General features: G+C 43.7%; 1 protein-coding gene across 4 annotated transcripts in view; it reads right to left on the bottom strand.

Moving 5' to 3' along the window:
- Nucleotides 1-17,652, bottom strand: part of LOC117361545 (ecto-NOX disulfide-thiol exchanger 2-like) — a 323,082-nt gene that overhangs the window by 218,632 nt on the left and 86,798 nt on the right. For all 4 annotated transcript variants that reach the window (XM_033947012.1, XM_033947013.1, XM_033947011.1 and 1 more), the window contains exon 5: nucleotides 1,168-1,374. In XM_033947012.1, coding sequence (XP_033802903.1) covers nucleotides 1,168-1,374 — 207 coding nt within the window. The remainder of the gene's footprint in view (nucleotides 1-1,167; nucleotides 1,375-17,652) is intronic.

The following is a 17,652-nucleotide window of genomic DNA, read 5'->3' as shown; positions in this document are numbered from 1 at the left end:
AATCAAAAATCTTTCTAGCTAGTCCTAATGAAAAAATTACTGAAACAACTTTACTTTTAAACGGTCAATCTTATTCAATATCTCCTATGCTGAAAATTTTAGGGGTTATTTTAGATCGGTCTTTATCTTTTAAGGCCCATACAGATTCTCGGGTTAAGAGATGTTTTATTGTCCTATGGAAACTGCGTACTATTAGGAAATATTTTGATTTTATATCATTTAAAATCCTGGTTCAATCTTCAATCCTTTCAATATTGGATTATTGTAATGTTATTTATCCGGGATAATAACTACTAGCCTACTAAAAATCATACAAAATACAGCTATTCGTTTGATTTTTAATCTGAAAAAACACAATCATATCAGTGTATATTATCAAAAGCTTCACTGGCTACCGTTTGAGGCTAGAGTGTTATTTAAATTTGGATGTTTTAAAGTTTTATTTGGCATAGCGCCAGCTTACCTTGTTACTCATTTTAGTTTTTTTTATTTCTAAGAAAAATATTCGTAGAATTGGCTGGTTTTATTTTCCTTCAGCAAAAGCATGTCATTACAAAAAATTTTGGATAGGTACTGATTTTCATATTATCATGTAGTTATAATGTACTTTTAATCTTTTAAGCTATACTTATTTTAGTTTATATTGTCGGGGGGGGGGGGTTATTCATTAGTTTTAATGCTTGTATTAGTTACTTAGAATTTTATTATGTATGATGTTATTATATTGTATGCTGAGTACCTATTGTGTAAACCACTATGAACTGCTGGTTAGGCGGTATATAAAAATAAATTATTATTACTATTACATTTTTTGGTCCAATGACACACAGTACTCACATTATCAGTCATCACCACAAGCAACCTTATGCAGCTGTGAATGTAAATTGGAGGGATTTCAACAGTCAGAAATTCTTTCATAGCATGTTGTTTAAATCACACTAAGTTCTCACTGCATGCTTCAATTTCACAAATAATAGCAAAACAGCTACCGTACTTCACATCAACACTACTCACCAACTGAGGTGAACAATGATTTCAAAGGTAGAAGCATTATTTTTCATTTAACCCTCACTGACAACTTTATCATTAAACACACACACACTTATATAGAGAATTCTCTGTTTAAATCAGGTCTAAAAAGAAACTTTAACCATACCCAGGACTCACCAGAGAGATAGAGTGCTTTATCTACTGTGATTTCCTCTAAAAAGCGAATGTGGCAGAAGTTTTTTTTACCCCTGCGAATGGCTATCACCTCCCCACACTGCTCGAATATCTCTAAAATAGTCTCATCTATTGCGTTTTCTGGGAGGCCACCCACAAACACAGTTTTACATCCTGGTGGCCTTTCCCTTGTGCCAGGAGGAGGGAGATCTAAAATGAGAAAAAAACAAATTGAAAAAGTCAAAAATAGCACAATATATATTTAAGTAGCAGAAGATTTACCTATTTTAAAATGTGAAAATGCAGCCCTCTCTTAATCATGTAAGTCAAAATATAGGTTGATCATCATCTTTTTAAATTTTATCCACCACATATCCCAGCAGAATCTTTGTGCTTTATAATAAATATGAAAAGACAAGGACAGAACAAAGAAAAGAAAACAAAGGTAGGAAGTCCAACAATGGGAGGACCTAGGCTACTATCATATAATCCTATAAACCAAGAGTACACCATAACACAATAAGGAGGGAGGAATAGGACAATACATAATCCTAGGAATAACATCTCTGAGTACTGAAAAGTAGAAGGATCAGGCCAGGGTTAGCATAAAACAAAATTGAGTTTAAGCTCAGTAGAGGATTGCTTGACCAAAACAGTTAAGGAATTCAAAAAGAATCTAAAGACTTAAGTGATGATTCCAAAGTTAGCTGTTTCAGAGGATATGGAACACAACACTAAAACACAAGCCAGTTTGTGATCCCGACCCATTTCACTAACCTTACTCCCGATCTGATCCCGATCCGCACATGCAAATGAGGGGAAACGGCATGCAAAGTAGGAAGGCCATGATTCACAAAACTGAAGAAGGAACACCGATTGGGTCGACCGATCAAACAAATAAGCGACTGCTGAAGACCAGCTGCTCATGTCCCTGCTGACTCTCCTGCTCTCTGCTGCCTTGACTCTCCCGGATCACACTGCAGGGAAAGACTCTCCTGCTCTCTGCTGCCCTTCCCTGCATGCCCTCCCAGGCCCAGATCGGCCCTGTCCCTTACTACCCTGGAGCGACCTGCTTTAAAACATTCCACACAACAGTAGCGGCGTCAGATAACACATCACCACAATAATACCCCCAGCATCACTGCCACAGTGTCCTTAACACTGAAGGGAAGGACTCTCCTGCTCTCTGCCGCCCTTCCCATGCTCTGTTCTATTCCAGAACACGCTGCAGTGCAGCCCACGGGTTAAAACCAAGCGTTTTAACATAAAGCCAAGGCGTCACATATCTGCTACATCAGCAAGCCGCGGCTCCTCTAGTGATAATACTTTGGACACAGATTGAAGAAAAGCATTTTCTGCTGGATATTTTCTGTTCTGGTGAAAAACATTACTGTGGTGAGCACGGGAGCAGAGACAGACAGCAAGCGCATGAGAGATGGTCTGCACATGCGACTGGATCGCTCTACAGCGATCTGTGCAATCACTGTGGTGCATGCCTCCAATTGCATTAATTTACATAAGGAGGCTTATAAAGAGAGGTGTAGCCAGTAGAAGGAAGAAGGTGTTGATGCCCCTTGTACAGGTCATTGGAGAGGCTCCACTTGGAGTACTATGTTCAGTTTTGGAGACCATATCTGGCGAAGGACGTAAGAAGACTTGAAGCGGTCCAGAAGAGGGCGACGAAAATGATAGGAGGCTTGCGCCAGAAGACGTATGAGGAGAGACTTGAAGCACTGAATATGTATACCCTAGACTAGAGGAAAGGAGGGACAGGGGAGATATGATTCAGAAGGGTACTAATGTACTAATGTAGAAAAAAATCTTTTCCAGAGAAAGGAAAATGGTAAAAACAGAGGACATAATTTGAGGTTGAGGGGTGGTAGATTCAAGAGCAATGTTAGGAAATTCTACTTTATGGAGAGGGTGGTGGATGCCTGGAATACGCTCCCGAGAGAGGTGGTGGAAAGGAAAATGTGACAGAGTTCAAAGAAGCGTGGATGAACACAGAGGATCTAGAATCAGAAAATAATAGTAAATATTGAACTAAGGCCAGTACTAGACAGACTTGCATGGTCTGTATCTGTATATGGCCGTTTGGGGGAGGATGGGCTGGGGAGGGCTTCATTGGCTGGGAGGGTGTAGATGGGCTGGAGTGAGTTTTGAAAGAGATTTCAGCAGTTGGAACCCAAGCACAGTACCGGGTAGAGCTTTGGATTCTTGCCCAGAAATAGTCAAGAAGAAAAAATTAAAACAATTTAAATTGAATCAGAAAGGGCAGACTGGATGAACCATTGGATCTTTATCTGCCGTCATCTACTATGTTAGTATGAATTGGTCGCCCGGGAAGACTCGGCCATGGATCGTATCGTTAAGGTAAGTTTAGTAAATCTAGGCCTAAGTCTCTATATGAATTTTACAGTAAGAGGGGATTATAAATTGATATGTAACATGAATTTTGTTCCTGGGTAGCAAGTGTAATTTCCTGCCTAAAAATTATAGAAAAAAGTGTTATTTCTATAAAACTTTGCTTTTGTGACCAAGATAGTCAAATTTTGCAATTTACATATTTAAAATGTGAAAATGCAGAATTTTCATATTTTCATTCTTTTAAAGTCATAAAAACCCACATATAACTCACAATTAACATATATTTATATTGAAGTTATACAAAGATGACCACAGAAGAATTAGAAGTAAGTAGTTTTTTTGAGATTAGTGATTATATTATCTCACCCTATGATTCCCTCCCCCCCCCATGAGTTCTGCTCAGCTGGTAAGTCCCTCCTATCTGTGTCCCTCTCTTCAACTGCCTCCAGACTCTGTCCCTTCTGCCTTGCTACACCATATGCTTGGAACATGCTGCCCGAATCCCTACAGTGGGCTCAGTCTCTGACAGTGTTCAAGTTCCAATTAAAAGCCCACCTCTTTGAGAGTGCTTTCAACGCAACTCCTTTCACTTTGAGTTCTGTATCCCCAACCCTATATGTCATGTCTGTCTGTCCAAGTTAGATTGTAAACTCTTCTGAGCAGGGACGCTCTATAAATGTCAGAATGTACAGCACTCCGTACGCCTTTCAGCACTATATAAGTGATACGTAGTAGTAGTAATAATATTAATTATTTTCACAAATCAGCCCCCATAAAGTAGTTTCCCATCATGCTGTTCTCATTATATCGCCCTTGGTAGTGTTCACCTTGCTCCTCTGAGTATGCTCCCATGTTCTCCTTTAATGTCTCAAGATGAGCATCAAGAACATGGACTTTGAGAGACATCCTACAACCCATTTTACTGTCATTCTTCACCAGATTCTCAACCAATTCCACAAAGTTTGCAGCCTTATGATTGACCAGGAAGCCCTGAACCACAGCAACAAAGCTGTTCCAAGCCGCTTTCTTCTTCCTAGTTAGCTTCTTGGGAAATTCTTTGCATTCCAGGATCTTCTTTATTTGTGGTGCGACAAAGACACCAGGTTTGACCTTTACCTCAGATAGAATTAGGGAAAAAGTCTTGAAGGTATTTGATGGCTGCCGACTCCTTATCTAGAGCTCTGACAAATTTTTTCATTAGGTCCAATTTGATATGCAGTGGTGACTTTCCAGGGGTCCACCACTGGTTCCCATTTCACGGTTTCTCTCCACATAGAGAAGTGTGCCTTTATGTCCCTGCTGTCCCAAAGGCAGAGATAGCAGGGAAACTTGGTAAAACTGCCTTGGAGACCATTAGGAATGCCACCATTTTGAAGTCTCCGAAGACATCCCATATATATTTATCATACTTAAAGGCACCTAAGTAAGGTCTTGATGCTATTGTAATACTCTTTGAGGTGCACTGAGTCAGTGAAAGAGATGGATACAGTTCCCATTATGGAGCAGCACAGTTTTGATGCACCTGGATGAGCTGTCAATGAAGAAACATCACTTTTGGGTTTCATGCGATTTCAACTACCTTAGAAACATAGAAACATAGAAAGATGACGGCAGAAAAGGGCTATTGCCCATCAAGTCTGCCCACTCTACTGACCCACCCCATTAAGTCTGAGTACTAATGACCTAGTTCCTTAACTCGACCCTCGTAAGGATCCTACTAGGGCATCCCATTTATTCTTAAAGTCAATAACGCTGGTGGCCTTGATCACCTGCTCTGGAAGCTTGTTCCAGTGATCTACAACCCTTTCTGTGAAGAAATACTTCCTTATGTCACTATCGAATTTCCCTCCTCTGAGTTTGAACGGATGCCCCCTTGTGACCGAAGGTCCCTTGAGAAAGAAGATGTCTTCTTCCACCTCGACACGTCCCGTGATGTATTTAAATGTCTCAATCATGTCCCCCCTCTCCCTGCGCTCCTCTAGAGTGTAGAGCTGCAATTTATTTAGTCTTTCTTCGTACCTTAAACAGACTGGTCACATTGTGGCAGAAGCAGAGCCTACCTTGATGAGTGGAAAAAGCTTGGTGATGCTTCCTCTGATCTATAATTTGCACACTTACATCCACCGTTCCACTGTTTGATCCTAGACGTCAAAAGCTTAGCACTGGACTTAGTGAAACCAAGATCTTTGAACAAGTCATTGAGATCTTTTTGGTTTGGATAGTATGGGGTTTTCTCATCAGCTGCACCACTAATATTGTAAACTGGATCTATGATGTCTCCCTCAATCTCTGATGTGTTGCTCTCTTCTGAAGACAAATGCTTTCCTCTTTGGTGAGCCCTAATTTTACTTAGCTTGGAATCAATCTGCAAAAAAGGTTCATTTCAAACTATCAATGTCCTGGTCTCAAAAGTAAAGTCCATTTTCTATACTTTAGTAGCATATGCAATTAAGAACGAACAATTATTACCCAGGAACAAAAAATAAAAAGGAGATTCTGTACTTATCCTGGTAATATCTTTTCCAGTAGATAGGTGAGACATTCTAGACCAGGGATCTCAGTCCCTCCTCGAGGGCCGCAATCCAGTCGGGTTTTCAGGATTTCCCCAATGAATATGCATTGAAAGCAGTGCATGCACATAGATCTCATGCATATTCATTGGGGAAATCCTGAAAACCTGACTTGATTGCGGCCCTCGAGGAGGGACCTTGAGACCTCTGTTCTAGACTATAGGGTTATTTCCCACTACTCAAATAGTCTGCAAAAGCAATCCATTTCAGGATTTTCACTCTGTCTCTAGTGTACTTCACAGTCTAGTTTAGTGCCCTATAGCAGTCAGTACCCAAGCATAGAGAGAGACACACTCATCTGTGAAGTATAGGCATCTGTAACAACAGGCTAAACTATTGTTCTGCTCAAACTACTAAACAGCACCGTTAACCTCCAACAGAGGCATCAAAGAAGTTCAGTGCTCCCACAACAGGCAATACATATATACAAATTATTGTTAACCCCAAAGGGTTGACCAGTCTCCAAAAACAAGATTGGATAAGCAGAAGGAGACTAAAATCTGAAACAGACACAAAAAAGGACAAGTTGGGTGCCTAGAATGTCTCACCTATCTACTGGAAAAGATCTTACCGGGGTTAAGTACATAATCTCCTTTTCCAGTGCAATAGGTGAGACATTCTAGACCATAGACAAATGCTCGCAATCGAAGCAACAAAGTTCATGATCTGCAAGCCCTGATGTTAGAGGCAGATCTAGATATTGTTGCTATCACAGAGACATGGTTCAGTGAATCACATGGATGGGATGCAAACATACCGGGATATAATCTTTTTAGGAAGGACAGAGATGGTCAAAAAGGTGGAGGAGTAGCTCTCTATGTAAAGATCAATATCCAAGCTACCGAAATGCAAGGGACCTGGGAAGAGGAAGAAGCAATATGGATTGCTCTGAAAAGAGAAGATGGAACTTCTATCTACGTGGGTGTAGTCTATAGACCTCCGACTCAATCGCAGCAAATTGATAAGGATCTGATTGTGGATATCCAAAAGTTTGGAAGGAAAGAAGAGGTTCTGCTGTTGGGAGATTTCAACCTGCCAGATGCGGACTGGAATGTTCTGTCTGCAGAATCGGAAAGAAGTAGGGAGATTGTGGATGTCTTTCAAGAGGCTCTGCTCAGACAAATGGTGACGGAACCCACAAGGGAAAAAGCGATATTGGATCTGGTCCTCATAAATGGAGAGAGTATCTCTAATGTTCGAGTGGATGCTCACCTGGGAAGTAGCGATCATCAAACGGTTTGGTTTGATATATCGGCTAAAGTGGAGAGCAGCCGCATGATACTTAAAGTCCTAGATTTCAAACGTACGGACTTTAATGCTATGGGAGAGTACCTGAAGAAAGAGCTGTTAGGATGGGAGGACATAAGAGAAGTGGAAAGACAGTGGTCTAAGCTGAAAGGAGCGATAAAAATGGCTACGGACCTTTATGTGAAGAAAATCAATAAAAACAAGAGAAAAAGGAAGCCGATATGGTTCTCCAACCTAGTGGCTGAGAAAATAAAGGCGAAAGAGTTGGCGTTCGTGAAATATAAAAAAAACCAAGAAGAGGAGAGCAGAAAGGACTACAGGGTGAAACTGAAAGAAGCCAAGAGAGAGATACATCTGGCGAAAGCACAGGCGGAAGAACAAATGGCTAAAAATGTAAAAAAGGGAAACAAAAATTTTTTCAGATATATTAGTGAAAGGAGGAAGATGAAAAATGGAATTGCTAAACTAAAAGATGCTGGGAACTGATATGTGGAGAGTGATGAGGAAAAACCAAATGTGCTAAACAAATACTTCTGTGTTCATAGAAGAAAATCCTGGAGAAGGACCGAGATTGTCTGGCAAAGTTACACGAGAAAATGGAGTAGATTCTGCGCCATTCACGGAGGAAGGTGTTTATGAGCAACTTGAAAAACTGAAGGTGGACAAAGCGATGGGACCAGACGTGATCCATCCCAGGATACTAAGGGAGCTCAGAGAGGTTCTGGCGAGTCCTATTAAAGACTTGTTCAACAAATCTCTGGAGACGGGAGTGATTCCTGGGGATTGGAAGAGAGCGAATGTTGTCCCTATTCATAAAAGTGGTCACAGGGATGAAGCAGGAAACTACAGGCCGGTGAGCCTCACTTCAGTTGTTGGAAAAATAATGGAAGTTTTGCTGAAAGAAAGGATAGTGTACTTCCTTGAATCTAATGGGTTACAGGATCCGAGGCAACATGGCTTTACAAAAGGTAAATCGTGCCAAACGAACCTGATTGAATTTTTTGATTGGGTGACCAGAGAGCTGGATCGAGGACATATGCTAGATGTAATTTACTTGGATTTCAGCAAAGCCTTTGATACAGTTCCTCATAGGAGGCTGTTGAACAAACTTGAAGGGTTGAAGTTAGGACCCAAAGTGGTGAACTGGGTCAGAAACTGGCTGTCGGACAGACGCCAGAGGGTGGTGGTTAATGGAAGTCGCTCGAAGGAAGGAAAGGTGAGTAGTGGAGTCCCTCAGGGATCAGTGCTGGGGCCAATCCTGTTCAATATGTTTGTGAGTGACATTGCTGAAGGGTTAGAAGGAAAAGTGTGCCTTTTTGCAGATGATACCAAGATTTGTAACAGAGTAGACACCGAAGAGGGAGTGGAAAATATGAAAAAGGATCTGCAAAAGTTAGAGGAATGGTCTAATGCCTGGCAACTAAAATTCAATGCAAAGAAATGCAGAGTAATGCATTTGGGGATTAATAATAGGAAGGAACCGTATATGCTGGGAGGAGAGAAGCTGATATACATGGACGGGGAGAGGGATCTTGGGGTGATAGTGTCCGAAGATCTAAAGGTGAAAAAACAGTGTGACAAGGCAGTGGCTGCTGCCAGAAGGTTGCCGGGCTGTATAAAGAGAGGCGTAGTCAGTAGAAGGAAGAAGGTGTTGATGCCCCTGTACAGGTCATTGGTAAGGCCCCACTTGGAGTATTGTGTTCAATTTTGGAGACCGTATCTGGCGAAGGACGTAAGAAGACTTGAGGCAGTCCAGAGGAGGGCGACGAAAATGATAGGAGGCTTGCGCCAGAAGATGTATGAGGAGAGACTGGAAGCCCTGAATATGTATACCCTAGAGGAAAGGAGAGACAGGGGAGATATGATTCAGACGTTCAAATACTTGAAGGGTATTAACGTAGAACAAAATCTTTTTCAGAGAAAGGAAAATGGTAAAACCAGAGGACATAATTTGAGGTTGAGGGGTGGTAGATTCAAAGGCAATGTTAGGAAATTCTACTTTACGGAGAGGGTGGTGGATGCCTGGAATGCGCTCCCGAGAGAGGTGGTGGAGAGTAAAACTGTGACTGAGTTCAAAGAAGCGTGGGATGAACACAGAGGATTTAGAATCAGAAAATAAGATTAAGGCCAGTACTGGGCAGACTTGCACGGTCTGTGTCTGTATATGGCCGTTTGGTGGAGGATGGGCTGGGGAGGGCTTTAATGGCTGGGAGGGTGTAGATGGGCTGGAGTAAATCTTAACAGAGATTTCGGCAGTTGGAACCCAAGCACAGTATAGGGTAAAGATAAGAAGAAAAAATTAAAAAATTAAAATTGAATCAGGTTGGGCAGACTGGATGGACCATTCGGGTCTTTATCTGCCGTCATCTACTATGTTACTATGTTACAAAAGCAGTCCCCCAAGAAAGCTAGGGTGGGCTTGCTGCGCCGGCTTCTAAGACCAAGGATCCAAATGGCAGAGTTCTGTCTGGCAGCAACATCAACACTGTAGAACTTGGCAAACACGTGAAAAGAAGACCACGTCGCCGCCATGCAAATCTTCTCAGGAGAAACAGATCCAGCTTCCGTCCATGAAGAAGCTACACTCCCGGCAGAAAGTGCCTTAACAAATAGGGGACACTCGCCCCCCACAAGATTGCAAGTGGACTAAATGGCTCTACGGATCCATCTAGATAACGTAGCCTTAGAAGTGGTAGAACTCCGCAAAATAAAATGAGCCACCACAACAGGTGGTCAGAAAGCGAAACTCTTGAGAGACTCGCTAATAATGCAGGAGCACTTTGCACACTTCCAAGTTCTTTAGTAGATGATCCTGAGATTGGAACCAGTCATCTGAACAACCGGGAAACAAACTTCCAGATGGACATGGAAAGCTGAAACCACCTTCAGCAAAAAAAAGGAAGGAACAGTCCACTCTTAGGAACTCTACGGTCCCAAAAAAGAGCCACCAGAAAAAAAAACCCAGAATGGAGTGTTAAATCCCAGAAACAAGAATCTCTCAGCGGGTCAAAAGAAGCCCTGGTAAAGCCAGAAAGCACCACATTAAGATCCCAGACTGGGAAAGGATTCTTAACAGGCAACCAAACCTGAAGATATGCTTGCAAAACCAAGCAACAGCCAGATTCAACTCCAAAGAGCACTGCCAATCTTGGGATCTAGAACCGGAGAGACCGGCCACTGGGATCCGCAGACACACCACCGTGAAGCCTTTATCCAGATCCGTTTGGAGAAAGTAAGGACCCGCGACACCTGAGTCAAATAAGGGTCCACCTGTTCTTGGGCACTCCATAGTAACATAGTAGATGACGGCAGATAAAGACCCAAATGGTCCATCCAGTCTGCCCAACCTGATTAAATTTAAATTTTTTAAATTTTTTCTTCTTAGCTATTTCTTGGCAAGAATCCAAAGCTCTACCCGGTACTGTGCTTGGGTTCCAACTGCCAAAATCTCCGTTAAAACCTACACCTTCCCAGCCATTGAAGCCCTCCCCAGCCCATCCTCCACCAAACTGCCATATACAGACACAGATCATGCAAGTCTGTCCAGTACTGGCCTTAGTTCAATTTTTAATATTATTTTCTGATTCTAGATCCTCTGTGTTCATCCCACGCTTCTTTGAACTCAGTCACAATTTTACTCTCCACCACCTCTCTCGGAAGCGCATTCCAGGCATCTACCACCCTCTCCGTAAAGTAGAATTTCCTAACATTGCTCTTGAATCTACCACCCCTCAACCTCAAATTATGTTCTCTGGTTTTACCATTTTCCTTTCTCTGGAAAAGATTTTGTTCTACGTTAATACCCTTCAAGTATTTTAAAGTCTGAATCATATCTCCCCTGTCCCTCTTTTCCTCTAGGGTATACATATTCAGTGCTTACAGTCTCTCCTCATATGTCTTCTGGCGCAAGTCTCCTATCATTTTTGTCGCCCTCCTCTGGACCGCTTCAAGTCTTCTTACGTCCTTCATAAGGTGATTTGTTATTCTTTTTTACTGTTCTTATGGAATGTACAAAAACGGACGAAAACTGGAACAAGCACAAACAACATCAACGCAGGTGCCATAAGGTGGTAAAAGGGGCCAAAAGAGACTACAAGGAAAAAATAGCCAAGGAGGCTAAGAACTTCAAGCCGTTCTTTCGATATATTAAGGGGAAACGACCCACAAGGAAGCAGTGGGACCGTTGGATGACCATGGAATAAAGGGAGTGCTAAAGGAGGACAAAGCAATCGCCGACAAACTGAACACATTTTTTGCGCTTGTATTTACCGAAGAAGATGTACACAGCATCAGGATATATGCTGGAAATGAAGATGAAAAGCTGACAGGATTGATGGTCAGTCTAGAGGAGGTATGTAGGCAGATTGATAGGTTTAAGAGCGATAAATCCCCGGGACCAGATGGCATCCATCTGAGGGTCATCAAGGAACTGAAAGGGACCATAGCTGAACTGCTTCAACTAATAGCAATCTGTTGATCAAATTGGGAAAGATTCCGGAAGACTGGAAGGTGGCAAATGTTACACCGATCTTCAAGAAAGGTTCGAGGGGAGATCCGGGAAACTACAGATCAGGGAGTCTCACCTCGGTACTGGGAAAGATGGTAGAGTCGTTGATAAAGGACCGCATCATTGATCACCTTGACGGACAAGGGCTAATGAGGACCAGTCAGCATGGTTTTAGCAAAGGCAGATCGTGTTTGATGAACTTGCTGCACTTCTTTGAGGGAGTAAACAGACAGATAGACAAGGGCGACCCGGTCGACATTGTATATCTGGATTTTCAGAAGCCGTTCAACAAGGTTCCGCATGAACGACTCCTTCGGAAAATTGCGAGCCATGGAATCGAGGGTGATATACTCAAGTGGATTAAAAATTGGCTGGATTATAGGAAACAGAGAGTGGGGGTGGGTGGACAATACTCGGACTGGAAGAGCATCACCAGTGGGGTGCCGCAGGGCTCAGTGCTTGGACCCATGCTTTTCAACATCTTTATAAATGATCTAGACATTGGTACGACGAGTGAGGTGATTAAATTTGCAGACGAAACATATGAAGACACAGGGAGATTGCAAAGATCTGCAACGTAACATAATCAGGCTCGAGGAATGGGCATCAACATTGCAGATGAGGTTCAACGTGGATAAGTGTAAAGTGATGCATGTAGGTAACAAAAATCTCATGCACGAATACAGGATGTCCGGGGAGGTACTTGGAGAGACCTCCCAGGAAAGAGACTTGGGAGTTATTATCGACAAGTCGATGAAGCCGTCCACGCAATGTGCGGTGGCGGCAAAAAGGGCGAACAGAATATTAGGAATGATAAAGAAGGGGGATCACGAACAGATCGGAGAAGGTTATCATGCCGCTGTAACCTGGCCATGGTGTGCCCTCACCTGGAGTACTGCATCCACACTGGTCACTGTACATGAAGAAGGGCACGGTACTACTAGAAAGGGTCCAGAAAAGAGCGACTAAGATGGTTAAGGGGCTGGAGGAGTTGCCATACAGTGAAAGATTAGAGAAACTAGGCCTCTTCTCCCTCGAACAGAGAAGACTGAGAGGGGACATGAACGAAACATTCAAGGTTCTGAAGGGGATAAACTTAGTAGATAAAGACAGGTTGTTCACCCTCTCCAAGGTAGGGAGAACGAAAGGGCACTCTCTAAAACTGAAAGGGGATAGATTCGGTACCAATGTAAGGAAATTCTTCTTCACTCAGAGAGTGGTAGAAAACTGGAACGCTCTACAGGAGTCTGTCGTAGGGGAAAACACCCTCCATGGATTCAAGACAAAGTTAGACAAGTTCCTGCTGAACCAGAACGTATGCAGGTAGGGCTAGTCTCAGTTAGGGCACTGGTCTTTGACCAAGGGCTGCCGCGTGAGCGGACTGCTGGGCACGATGGACCACTGGTGTGATCCAACAGCGGCAATTCTTATGTTCTTAATCATTTTAAATCGCGTGAATAAATATTTTAATTGAAATGCAGCCTTAGCAAGTAATTTTACAATTAAATAAAAATCTTTAAGCCGCTAAAGAATAGTTTACATATCAAACAAAGCTTACAAAAGACAACTATGTGCAGTTTATTCCTTTTTTAGACAACAAAGAACTCCACCCCCTCCAGAAGTAGCAGCTGCTTCACAGCAAACGCTCTGCCTATTAAATCCCTTTGTGCATTGGAGCAATTACTGCAGCAGCAACCGCTACCACAGCTTTGATTGCTCTTACTTTCTCTGTCATATTTGGATTATTATAACTCTCTACAAAAGGTCTTCCTTTCTCTCAAAATCTGTCAGCTACAGGTCATACAGAATACTTCTGTGAATCTTCTTCATTGTACTAAGCATTTTGATAGGTCATACCCCTACTGTATTCTAAACACTGGCTTCCTATATTCTCCCATATCTCCTTTAAAATATTCACTATTACCCACCACATTTTCTGTTCCATTCTTGACATTTCCTCTATAGTTTCCTCGTCCTTTACATGCTCTTATATTCAATTCATTCTTCCCAACACAATCTCGTCATCCATTCACAATATTAAAGAAGATCACACTAGACAATCTTGTTTAGTGTCATAATGCCCATTTTCTGGAATCATTTGCCACTCAACATTCATCTCAAAACTTTTTGTGAAGTTCAAGGCTGCCTTGAAAACTATTTTGTTCAAGTGTTTCCCTGACTTTTGAGAGTCTTCTGTATTAGTAATTTGCCTGGTGTCATTCCTATCCCCTCATGTTTGTCTTACTGTCTGGGCCAAGTACTGTGGTGGTAATATATCTGCTGGTATCTTCAATATATCCATAAAATATTTACGCACTATATCTAAAGGTGGTATCAAAAGCAATTTGGGGAAATTCACTAGTCTAAGGTTCCTCCTTCATAGCTGGTTCTCTAATAATCAATTTTCTTAAAGGAGAACATTTTATCTTTCACTAGAGCTATATTTGTCACATGAGTTTCAGCCAATTTGGCCTCCAAAGGTTTAATCTGAGTGGTATGCTGCTCCAATATTTTCCCATGATTTTCTATAGAGCTTGAAGTCAAACCAAATTGTTTAATGATAGTAGCTGTAATCTTAGGTTTGTATCTGAGAAAGAGACCTGTTGAGAACCTGCAAAGCATCCCAAATGGACTCATTAGTGACGACTTTAGGTCTCTCGGCCCCAACAGCTAGAATTCGGCACACGGCAATGCCCAAATTGGGGCCTGAAAATTTACAGATGCAGATTTTGCTGGGTGCCATTTAATACCAAATTCCCCCCTTCCCCATTACTCTGTTCATAGCTTAATCCTCCTCAATCTGCTATAATGTAGCATATACATCTGCAATTTCTTATATCGTAAGTCGCCTCAAACTTATTTAGGCATAGTGTGACTCAAATACTGGATTAGATTAGATGCCACACAAACAGGTCTGAAGCTGGCAATCGCCATTGTGATCTCCTCCGACAACTTAGAAAACAGTTCACTTCTGGCCATACCTGTACTCTGATCAATGGAGGAAAACATTCCCGTAGGCTGTGAGGGTGTTGTCCATTGGACGGGACTCAATGAGACTGCATCTCCACTGCTGTTTGTGGAAAGCTGTCTGCAAAAACTAAAGTAGGCAACGGCATGGAAGTTGTTGAAATGCTAAAAGTATCAAGAGTCATCTGTCAGTCTGGAGGTGGAAAAAAGCTTGGAGAAAGCTTTTCTCTCACTTCTCTTCTTTTTCTACCCCATCACAGAGATTAGGTGAGTTGATAAGTCAAAAAGATAGAAGACCTCAAGAATAGCATTCAAATGGTGCAGTTCACACAGCAGACATCTTGGATCAATGTTCCCCTAACCCTGAAGTTTATCACAAATAGGAATTTGATTCACTGCTGTACCAAGATATAGGGTTATCTGGTGTAGAATAAGTCCACTCAGAATATAATACTAGGGCTTCAGAAGCAACAGAAAGCACAGTTACTTACCGTAACAGGTGTTATCCAGGGACAGCAGGCAGATATTCTTAACGTATGGGTGACGTCACCGACGGAGCCCCGGTACGGACCTTTTTAACTAGAAAGTTCTAGTTGGCCGCACCGCGCATGCGCTGGTGCCTTCCCGCCCGACGGAGGAGTGCGTGGTCTCCAGTTAAGATAAGCCAGCTAAGAAGCCAACCCGGGGAGGTGGGTGGGTCGTAAGAATATCTGCCTGCTGTCCCTGGATAACACCTGTTACGGTAAGTAACTGTGCTTTATCCCAGGACAAGCAGGCAGCATATTCTTAACGTATGGGTGACCTCCAAGCTAACAGAGAGGGAGGGGGGATGGTTGGCCATTAGGAAAATAAATTTTGTAACACAGATTGGCCGAAGTGTCCATCCCGCCTGGAGAAGGCATCCAGGCAGTAGTGAGTAGTGAATGTGTGAACTGAAGACCAAGTGGCCGCCTTGCAGATTTCCTCAATAGGCGTAGAGCGGAGGAAAGCCACAGAAGCAGCCATAGCTCGGACCCTGTGGGCCGTGACAGCTCCTTCCAGCGACAGGCCAGCTCGAGCATAACAGAACGCAATACAGGCAGCAAGCCAATTGGACAGCGTCCGTTTAGATACAGGGTGACCCAGACGGTTAGGATCGAAGGTCAGAAAGAGTTGAGGAGAGGAGCGGTGAGCCCTGGTACGGTCAAGGTAGTACGCCAGGGCACGCTTACAATCCAGCGTGTGAAGAGCCTGTTCCCCAGGATGAGAATGGGGTTTAGGGAAGAAGACAGGCAGTACGATGGACTGGTTGAGGTGAAAGGCTGAAACCACCTTAGGAAGGAATTTAGGATGGGTACGCAGAACCACCTTGTCATGGTGAAAAACAGTGAACGGTGGATCGGCGACCAGTGCATGTAGCTCACTAACCCTCCTGGCAGAGGTGATGGCAATGAGGAAAAGCACCTTCCATGTGAGAAGTTTGAGCGAGGTAGTAGCAAGAGGCTCAAACGGAGGTTTCATGAGGGCTGACAAAACCACATTGAGGTCCCAGACGACGGGGGGAGGCTGAAGAGGTGGTTTGATATTGAAGAGACCTCTCATGAACCGGGAAACCAGAGGATGAGCCGTGAGGGGTTTTCCAAGAATAGGCTCATGAAACGCAGTGATGGCACAGAGGTGCACTCTGATTGAGGTCGACTTGAGGCCAGCGTCGGAGAGAGAGAGCAAATAGTCCAGTACAGTTTCCACCGCCAGGGAGGTGGGATTGTGATGATGAAGGAGACACCAAGCGGAGAACCGGGTCCACTTCTGATGGTAACATTGGAGTGTGGAGGGTTTCCTGGAGGCATCCAAAATGCGACGGACCGGCTGAGACAGGTTTGCTGGAGAGGTCAGCCCGAGAGAAACCAAGCTGTCAGGTGGAGGGAAGACAGATTGGGATGTAGCAGAGACTGATGTTGCTGCGTAAGCAGAGAAGGAAATACAGGAAGAGGAATGGGCTCCCTGGCGCTGAGTTGAAGCAGGAGGGAGAACCAGTGTTGTCTGGGCCACCGAGGAGCGATGAGAATCATGGTGGCCCTGTCCTTGCGGAGCTTGAACAGGGTCCGCAACATCAGAGGAAGTGGAGGGAAGGCATAGAGGAACCGATCCGTCCAGTCGAGTAGGAAAGCATCCGGGGCCAGACGATGTGGAGAGAAGAGTCTGGAGCAGAACTGGGGCAGCTGATGGTTGTGAGGAGCTGCAAAGAGGTCCACCTGTGGAGTGCCCCATCGAGCAAAGATGGAGTGGAGAGTGGGAGGATCCAGGGTCCACTCGTGAGGTTGAAGGATGCGGCTGAGTCGGTCGGCCAGGGAGTTCTGTTCGCCCTGGATATAGACGGCTTTGAGATACAGATTGTGGGCTGTGGCCCAGGTCCAAATTCGGAGGGCCTCCTGACAAAGGAGACGAGATCCGGTGCCTCCTTGCTTGTTGATGTAGTACATGGCGACTTGGTTGTCCGTGCATAGGAGAAGAACCTGAGGATAGAGAAGGTGCTGGAAGGCCTTGAGAGCATAAAACATGGCTCTGAGTTCCAGGAAATTGATGTGATGTTGACGCTCCTGAGGGGTCCAGAGTCCCTGGGTGCGTAGATCCCCCATGTGAGCTCCCCATGCATAGGGGGAGGCATCTGTGGTGATGATCATGGAATGAGGGGGCGGATGAAGAAGGAGGCCCCTGGAAAGATTTGAGGAGTTCAACCACCATTGAAGAGATTGCTGAAGAGACGATGTTACAGAGATGGGATGAGAAAGAGGATCCCTGGTCTGTGACCATTGGTTGGCGAGGGTCCATTGTGGTATTCTCAGATGG

The sequence above is a fragment of the Geotrypetes seraphini genome, chromosome 5 (genome assembly GCF_902459505.1).
Source record: "Geotrypetes seraphini chromosome 5, aGeoSer1.1, whole genome shotgun sequence".
NCBI classification, from domain to species: domain Eukaryota; kingdom Metazoa; phylum Chordata; class Amphibia; order Gymnophiona; family Dermophiidae; genus Geotrypetes; species Geotrypetes seraphini.
This window is presented reverse-complemented; position numbering and strand designations above follow the sequence as displayed.